We start from the raw sequence: 9,253 nt of genomic DNA, 5'->3' as shown, positions 1-9,253 counted from the left end.
CAAAAATCTGAACGTTGTTAACCTCTCCACACAGACCCCATCAATCAAAAGTGGCTGGACATTGCTCTTCTGTCTCCTGAAGTCCACCACAAGCTCCTTTGTCTTCCTTGTATTTATGAGCAAGTTGTTAGCTCTGCACCACTCTTTGTCAACCGCTTCACCTCATCTCTATAATCCGTTTCACCCTCCCTTTCAGGGATGAGCCCAATCACAGTTGTGTCATCTGCATATTTGACAACCCTATTACTAGGGTGAGCAGCGACACAATCGTACGTGTAGAGAATATAAAGGAGTGGACTGAGTACGCATCCCTGTGGTGTTCCTGTGTTAGTCTTAAGCATATTAGAGGTATAAGGGCCCAACCGAACCCTCTGGGGGCAGTCTGACAAAAAGTCCAATATCCACCCACAAAGTGATAACGGATGAATTAAAAAGGATGAATATAAAAGGAGGCTCTTTGAGGCCACACCCAGAGTTTTGATCCACAGGTCCCTCTGTCTTAATTGGCTTGGGTTTTCAACGGCAGAGAAGGCATTTCTAAACAGCCCACTTCCAAAAACTATGGGTGCCATCAGTTCAGGGTGCCTGATAGACACAGCAAAGGAACATTGGAAAGCCCCCCCCCCAAGTTATCAACAGCGTTATACATCCAGTGTCGAAACCTGTGTGATGTGGCGATCGGAGTCTATTTCATAGCGATACTGATACTCCTCCATCAGACTTTGGCAGGTATCCCTCATGCTGTTCATCCATGTCTTGATACCCTTACGGTTCAAGTAAAGCACAAAGAGGAAGATGACACCAATGACTCCTAGGACTGCACCTAAAGCCGCGTAGGATGTCTGAAGAACATTTTCGCCATGCTGGCTGGTGTGGCACTCCAGATCTGCCCCAGCCAATTCCACCAGGGAGGCATTTTTCAGTTCCTGTGGGAAGGCACAAGCTAACTTCTCCACATCCACCACCAGCCGGCTCTGGTTCAGCCAGTTCACCAGGTCTTCTATGTCGCAGTTGCATACAAAGGGGTTGTCCTTCAGGAAGAGGCGGAGGTGCGATTGCCTCCTGAGGGCAGACAACACTTCTCTCCTCAGGGTCTTGAAGGAATTCGAGGTCAAATCAAGGTATTTAAGATCAAGGCCAACAAAGGTGGAGTTCTTGATGTCCACCAAGGAATTATTCCTCAAGTCTAAATGCTTGAGCTTGGAGAGCGTGGAGAACATGCCGCCTGGCAAGTAGACAATTTCATTGCTGGGGAGTTCCAGCCTGGAGAGGTTCTGGAAGCCCCCCTGGGCCAGGGCATTCGCCACAGGGCGGATGGCGGAGGAGTTGCATAGCGAGTGGCTGAGGTTCAGCTCTCGGATGGAGTTGTTCCTTGCGTTGAAAGCATTGGGGTGGATGGCAGCCAAAAGATTATGACTCAGGTCCAAGTAACACAGGCTTTGGAGAGTAGAGAAGGCCTGTGACTCTATGGTGTTAATCCTGGAGAGAGAGAGAGAGGAAAGACCAAACCTAAATCATTCTGTAATAACGTCTCAATGATAACACTCAGGATCGGTGTAAAACGAGCTTCTAAGCTCTCTACCTTGGGGGGGGGCAAGCAAGGTAGCCCTGTATAGGGAAGTTTTTAATGTTTTCCTGTGGTCAATGTGCTTAATTTATTGGAAGCTGTCTAGAGTGGCTGGGGCAACCCAGTCAGATGGGTGGCATATAACGAATTATTATTATTATTAATATTATTAATATTAATAATATTAATTGGTGCACCAGTTCTGGGATGTTCTCACAAGATCTCACAGAACCATCTGACTTCTGATGAGATCTTGGGTGGGTATTCCTAGCTTTCCAGAACTGGTGAGCTGGATGTGAGTCAACTGCCAAAAATAATTTAAAACAATTCACTTTGGAAAGGTTTTGGTTGAGATATTTCGCTGTGCCTCATTTCAAAGCGAAGTGAGAATTGCGGGCTGCATCACCTTATACAGCAAAGTGAAGACGGTATCATATATTAGTGATCTGTCACATTAAAAACTCATCGCATGTAGAAAAGTGGATCAACAGGAACGTAGATTGAGCAGATGGGCCTTCCCTTTATTTCTTGGCCCAAGTCCTTGTTTTAATGGGATTGTTTTAGAGCATATTTTAATGATAGATGTTTTAACAGGATCACTTTACTGTGTGCTTTAATTGTTTTACTTCGATGATGGATGTTTCTACTTCATTGCTTGTGTTTGGTTTTTATACTTCTATACCAGTTATAACCCTATTTTGGCATTAAGTGGCAAATAAATAACCTTGCTGTTTATTCAATAATGAAGTTTGATTGCTCTTTTTAGAGGTGGAATTAGATGTAAAAAAAAATAAAATATTATTTAATTTCAGAAGGATATATCTGGTTGTGGGGACCAATGTGCCTAAAAGAGCACCTTCCCCAATGTCAGTCATCGCAGATCCTACAATCAGGAGGTGAGGCCTTATTGGTGGTGGTGCTGCCACTAGGAGCTGCCTGACACATGACAGGGCCTTTTCAGTGGTGGCTCCCCAATACAGAATGCCCTCCCTGGTGCAGTGCATCTGTCTCCTACGTTAATTGCCTTTCAGGAGGTTAAAAACTGGAAGGTCCAGTTTCTGGCTACCTTGAAATCATTGGTTGAGAGAATGCTTTTAACCTGTTTTTAGAGTGCTTTTGAAAATGTTTTTATTAGTAATGTGTTTGCTGCCTGGGCTTCTTTGTGAGGAAGTGTAGGATATAAATGGAAAAATAATAATAATGTTCCTGAGAGCTGTTGGCTTCCAGTTCCACCGGAGAGTCCTATGGAAGAGCCCATTATCCTTTTAAAAAGGCTCATATCCATGGCCCCTTTGCACTCAGACCTAAGCTTTTGGCAGGCACTGCAGCTATCCCAGCCAGCCTCCTGGATGGTTGCAGAGGCCTCGTGCCTCTGATACAAAGACCTCAGAAGTCAGTGAGTTTGGTTGCCCCTTATACTCCCTGCCACCAATGAAAAGGAGGCAGGGCACCAGAGCATCAGTCTAGAGCTTTAATTGCAGTCTCTGACAAGCCTGTTGCCATGGTAATGCCTGTTATTTCCACAGCAAAGGTGGCAGGACATGTAAGCACAGACCAGGGAACACTGACTCCGGGTGAATGCTACAGAAGACTGCAACAGATACTCTATTTTTCCTGTCCTGAATCTCCCGATATTCAGCTTCACTGGATGGCCCTGGGTTCTCGTATTATGGGAGGAGAAAAACTTCTCACGATACTTGTCTATTTAAAATCAGCAGTGCAATCTTACATAAGTCTACTCAGAAGTAAGCCCCAGTGACTTCAATGGGGCACACCCCTGGTCAGGGGATATATGGGCATAACATTTGAATAAGAACAGAAGCAATAGTTGTAAATCAAAAGCCATACTTTATTTTTAGGTGGGGTGTGTGTGTACACAAGGTGCTATGGTGGAAGAAGCTGTTGTGAGAGAAGGGAAGAATACCTTTTCTGAGACAACATTTACATATTTATATATTTGTATTAAAAGCTCTCTCACTCAGTGGTCCTACCTGCTTTGTACATTATAAACATTTAGGGCTCACAGAGCTAAATTTCCCAGAGTTCCTTGGGAAGAGGGGTTGATTTCATAAGCCACTCTGGGAATTGCAGCTCCGTGAGGGGAGATGGGGCATCGTAACAACTCTCCACTCAGCCTTTCTCAACCTGTAGGTCCCCAGATGTTGTTGAACTACAACTCCCATCACCCCTAGCTAGCAAGGCCAGAGCTCAGGGATGATGGGAGTTGTAGTCCAACAACATCTGGGGACCCACAGGTTGAGAACCGCTGCTCCACATCCTCAACAAACTACTTCCCCCAGGATTCTTTGAGGGAAGCCATGACTGCTTCAAATTACCATAAACACGGTGGAAGAGCTCAGGCTTGAGCACTAAATGCCACCCACACTAGGCAACTCTCTGTGTGGCCTTCCAAACTATCCCTAGGCCACGCTCCTCCCTAGGCCTATTTCATTTCCTCTGTTGAGTTCCTTAATTTCAAACACAGTATGAACTCCATTGCCTTCTAAAAAAAGTGGGTAGGGGAAGTTCAGCAGTTGAGCATCTGCTTTGCATGCAGAAGTTCCTAGTTCTCTATGCCCGGTATCTCCTGATAGAGCTGGGAGAGAACCCTATCTGAAACCCTGGAGAGCTGCCAGTCAGTGCAGACAAGATGGGCCTATGTTCTGATTTGGTATATGGTAGCTACTTACGTTCCTGTGTGTGTGTGTGTGTGTGTGTGTGTGTGTGTCTGTCCTCTGGTTCCACTTTCTTTTGAGCACTGCTCCCCAGCTTCTAGCGAGCTTTACCTATTGCTGGCCAGAGAGAGTGTGACCAAATTTGGCAGCCCCTTGAAATCCTCGCTGCCGATGTGGGCGATCTGGTTGCCGGTTATGAAGAGGTTGCGGGTATATCCAGGAATGCCAGCTGGGATGGAAGTCAGCTCTTTCTGGACACACTTCACGGTGCGGGCCGGTTCTGAGCACTCGCAAGGGACTGGGCACAACTGGCCGGAGAGAGGGGCAACAAGGAGGAAGAGGAGCTCCCAAGCACCCAGGATGGAACTGGGAGGGTCCCGAGGGGTCATTTCCAACACAACTCCAATTGCAAACGATCCTGGCTGGTGATGAAGGAAAGGTAATTATTAGAACACGGCACAGTTTGCTTAGAGAGAAATAAAATCTGCCTAGTAACTTTCCTCCACAGGAGCAAAATGGGAAGAAACAGATGAGTGTGCCAGTGTAGCATAGCGGTCAGAGAGCAGGATTTAAACCAGGCAAACCAGAATTCAGATCCTCACTCTTGCAAAGCTCACCTCCCCATTTAAAGGGCTGTATGTAGCTCAGTGGTAGAGTGTTGTGTTTTCTATGCGGAAGGTCCCAGGTTCAACCCATGGGATCTTCAGGTAGGGCTGGGAGCATTCTCTCTGAAACCCTGAAGAGCAGCTACCAGGCAGCAGAGACATTACTGAGCTCCATAGACCAATGGCCTGAGCTTGGCATTAAGGCAGCCTCCTATGTTCCTACCTCACAGCGTTGCCATAAGGAGAGAGAAAAGGAAGGTCAATGTATGCCACCGTGAGCTCTTTGGAGAGAGGACAATATAGATTTAGAATGCAAGGATTACAAATCAGTTACCAGCCCTAGGACAGTGTTCACAATCTCTTAACATGGATTACTATATAGTTATACAAGCATTATGCAGCACTTCATGTAAGCCTGCTCTGGGTTCTTTTTTAGGATTTGGGTTGTTAAAACACTATAGTTGCCAAAACAGTCCAAACCAGTCGCTCAGCATGTCAGTTCTGAGAACCACAGGTTCATCAGTAATGGCTACAGAGATGTCAAACGATTCAACAACGTTAGCAAAGAGGATGAACTTCTGGGTGTACAAACTGGACACATTAACCCTGGGGAGCCTCAACCTGGAGGACAGTACTGGCTTCAGCGAATGAAGCCCACCTGAGTCATTCCATCCTCAAAACTCTCTTTAAGTGTCACCATTTCATTTCTATTGGAGCAGCTGGTTAAGGCAGAACTCCAAACATTGACTCTGTTTTGTTAATTACAGCCTTCCTTCCTTCCACAAAGATCAAGGTGGCAGAGATGACGTTCCCAACTGACGTTCCAACCCAACCAAGAACTACTTAGCACTAGAAAGGTTGCCATATTAAACTATCTCCTGGGGCTCAGCACTGCGTGTTCAAGAGTCTTCATGTATCCTTACAATAACCCTGTAAGGTAAGTCAGCATTATTATTTCCATATATGTAAATAGTTTTAACTGAGTTTAATACTGTATTCTTCAGTTGCTGCAACTCACTCTGCAACCTCGTGGTGAAAGGCAGGTAAGAAATTAATAATAATATTGACAAATGTGGGAATTGAGGCTAAGAGATCTAATAGGGACCACTGATCAGTAGAACAGGATATGCTTTACATGCAGAAGGTTTAGGTTAAAAGGATCACAGGTGGCAGGAAAGACCCCTGCCCAGGGCCCTGGAGAAATGCTGCCAGATAGAGCAAGCAGTTCTGGGCCAGTTGGCCAAACAGTCTGGCCTGGCATAAGGCATATTCCTATGCCTTTTTCTTAGGCCATTTATGAGCATTGGTGAGGTGGGGAGGGTAGAAACATGAGAAGCTGCCTCATAGAGAGTCAGACCTTGGATCCATTTAGCTCAGTACGGTCTACACTGACATGCAGCAGCTCTCCAGGGTTTCAGCAAGTCTCTCCTAGTCCTGTCTGAAGATGCCAGGGATTGAACCTGCAACCTTCTGCACTGAGCTATGTCTGACCCACCCCCTCGCTGACACTCTGTTCTGCTCCTTTGAAGAGTCACACGATGGAGGAAGGTCTTCTTCCTGATCTTCTGCCAAGCCTAGGGAACATGGAGCAGGCCAATATCCATAGCACACGGCTTCTGTTTGGACTAGATCAGCAAGGCCAAGAGCCATCTGGGAGGCCCAGGACCTCCACACCCACACTGCCCAGGCTTGCAACCCAGGGAGGTCACTTGCTAATGCAGTGATTTGATTTCACCTCCTGAAGGCACTCTTATTGCCTCTCGAGACAGGCGGATGCCAACAACCATTAGAGGACATAGGGGAACGTACATAGGAACAGAGAAAGCTGTCTTACACTGACTAGGTCAGATCACTGTCCATCTAGCTCAGTACTGCCCACACTGACAGGCAGCAGCTCTCTGGGGTTTCAGATGGGGAGATTCTACAAGCCCTACCTAGAGATGCCAGGGATTGGACCTGGACATTCTGCATGTAAATCAGATACTTTACCACTTACTGTGTTCACGGTAGAGGTGCAGTTTGAACTGGAGGCTTTCTGATTCACAGTGCTATGTTATCCCTGCTGGGGGCACCATCCTGAGACTCCTGGTCTGCCCAGAAGCAAACTCAATAGGTTAAAAAAGCGAGGTTACGTTTTTATCATTCTGCAATAATCACCCTGACTGTCAATGTGGCAGGCTGGTGGAAGAAGCTTATGAGGACCACATGAAACATTTTTGAGGGCTCAAAACTCCAGGTCACGGCTACGCATCAAAGCACCGCTCATGGATTCCTAGTTTCTAAGGCCTTCCTTTGTGCACAAGCACAAACATGCCCATCACCCAAATACCACATCCCCACCTTCTTTAGCCAATATCCAACCTGGTCTAAACATATCACAGAGCAAAAGGGGAACAAGATGCTCAGGTTCTAAGGTGGCAGAATGGCATGTACCACTTTGGACAAGAGGTGGGGGCAGCCACTCTGGAATGCTCTGCAGGGCGGGCTTTGAAAACAAGCAGACCAATAAAATTTCCCTGCAAGTAAAAAATTAGCTCAACAGGGAAAAGGGGGAGTTAAAAATCTTTCTTCCTGCTGTGTTAACTTTTAATGAACCATTTTAATGGTTCAGTCCCTACTCTGATGAAGCTAAGCAAGTTGGGGGTCTAGTCAGTGCCTGGATGAGAGACCAATTGGAAAGCAGAGGCTCTGCATGGAAGAAAGGTAGCAACCAAGTGTAAGTAAATAAATAAATAAATTAGATGATGGATGGATGGATGGATGGATAGATAGATGATAGAAAAATAGATGATAGAAAAAGGAATCATTCCACAGTTCATGCTACACCCTCAGGATTCTAACATGCCAGTTCTACTGCAAGCCTAGATCTTGACCCCTTAGGGCCAGTCCACACATCATAACATAATGACCTTTTGTTTTTATTCATTCATTCAGTTAGATGTATATACCATTTAATCATCAAAACTTCCAAGCGGTTGACACAGAACAATAAGAGCATATATTAAAAATACTAAAATCAAATGCTAAAAACAATCCCTCCCAACCCTCTCTCACACAGACACACCTCTGCCCTGTTGCATTTGCCCCCCACCCCATCCCCCAGAATCCTGGCCAAACGGCAATGGGTGGGTGGGATGCCTACTATACGCAGACACTGCCACCCCAGGGTCCTCCCATCAACAAATGCTAAAAATTAACCACCATCTCCTCCAAAGTAGACACACCTTCTCTCCCTCCAACCTGGCTCTGATGCTTTTCTTCTTCTTGCAAAGAAAAGAAAGATGATGCAAACTTGTTGGAGAGCAGGATCCGTGCTGTTTCCCTCTACCTTCCCAAAGCCAAAGATCTCTCTGCTTCCCAGGCTGGGATCTCCAGGCTACACAATGGGATGAAATAAATTCAAAGGCAAAATCGGAGGCGGGGCTTGCTGGGGGAGGGGGACCGCCCTCCCTTTCCCAGCTCCCATCCTCTGCCTTAAAGGTATAGGAGCCCCCAAAAGGCAGCAAGCTCACCCATCTCTTCCAGTGCCTCCTTTGCCCCAGGGTCAGTGGGGAACATCAGCTCACTCAGAAGGAGGGGACGAGCTTCCCCAAGATGGCAAAAGCAGGGCAGGATCTTGCAGGTGCTTGGGATTAAATTGGGAGAACCACGTACACCACCGTGAGCTCCTTGAAGGAAAGGAGGGAAATAACTGTAAATATGTAAATATTTTAAAAAGCAACCCTTCTAGACTGGGAGTTGGGTTGGAGGAGTTCTGCAACATATTGTTGGCACAATCATAGTGCATTTGTGGTGGATTTATACTGGAGCATCCACACAGCATTCTGCTTTATTAGTTGTCCTACAGTGCTGTGTCTGTTGCAGCATTATTGCCCTCTGAAAAGGCACCCTTGGCCTGTAGCTCAGCAAAAGTGGAACCACACACAGCCCTCTCAGATGGAACGGTTGCCGTATACAAAGTTACTGATTCCAGCGGGCATCTTTAAGGAGTTGCACCAGCTGGAAATAAAGTGGAACGTGTGCCCTGAAACCTTTGCGGGTGCTGGGAATTGTAGCTTTGTAGGCAATAAAACCAAAGTTTCCAGGATTATTTGGATGGGTGTCTTGAATGCATGACCTGGATTCATCCTGGTTTAGGATGGGCCCACGACAAATCCCGCATCACTCTTGCATCGGTCTGCCATCTCAGCTGCAGCTGCCACTCCCCTTAGTGACGGATAGGTTTATGAGAACCCTCAAAGAGCTATGTCCATCCAAGCTGTCTCTGGATGGCTCCCTTTGATCTCTCCTTATGAACAGAGGCGCCGGCCACGCACAGTAGGGCTCAAGGCAGTATTGCTCATCTTGGCTTTGTGACCTGCTGCCCCTGCAGAAGCCGACCGGGTAGTGGTGGGAGGCAGCAAGAT

The 9,253-nt window shown here is 46.6% G+C and overlaps 1 protein-coding gene across 2 annotated transcripts; it reads right to left on the bottom strand.

Annotated features, from left to right (window-relative positions):
- Nucleotides 1–438: 438 nt before the first annotated feature.
- Nucleotides 439–8,260, bottom strand: LOC128418689 (trophoblast glycoprotein-like). 2 transcript variants are annotated; one of them, XM_053398658.1, is made up of 3 exons: nt 8,072–8,260; nt 4,354–4,664; nt 439–1,479 (listed from the first exon to the last, which is right to left on the bottom strand). In XM_053398658.1, exons 2-3 carry the CDS (start codon nt 4,629–4,631, stop codon nt 642–644), a joined length of 1,116 nt encoding a protein of 371 aa, XP_053254633.1. In that variant the 5' UTR covers nt 4,632–4,664; nt 8,072–8,260; the 3' UTR covers nt 439–641. The 2 variants fall into 2 exon arrangements, with proteins under 2 accessions (XP_053254633.1, XP_053254634.1); XM_053398659.1 differs by lacking the exon at nt 8,072–8,260 and adding an exon at nt 4,860–5,050.
- Nucleotides 8,261–9,253: the final 993 nt, after the last annotated feature.

The sequence above is a fragment of the Podarcis raffonei genome, chromosome 8 (genome assembly GCF_027172205.1).
Source record: "Podarcis raffonei isolate rPodRaf1 chromosome 8, rPodRaf1.pri, whole genome shotgun sequence".
Taxonomy (NCBI): Eukaryota; Metazoa; Chordata; class Lepidosauria; order Squamata; family Lacertidae; genus Podarcis; species Podarcis raffonei.
The sequence above is the reverse complement of the archived record's forward strand: the minus strand, read 5'-3'. Positions and strand labels throughout refer to the sequence as shown.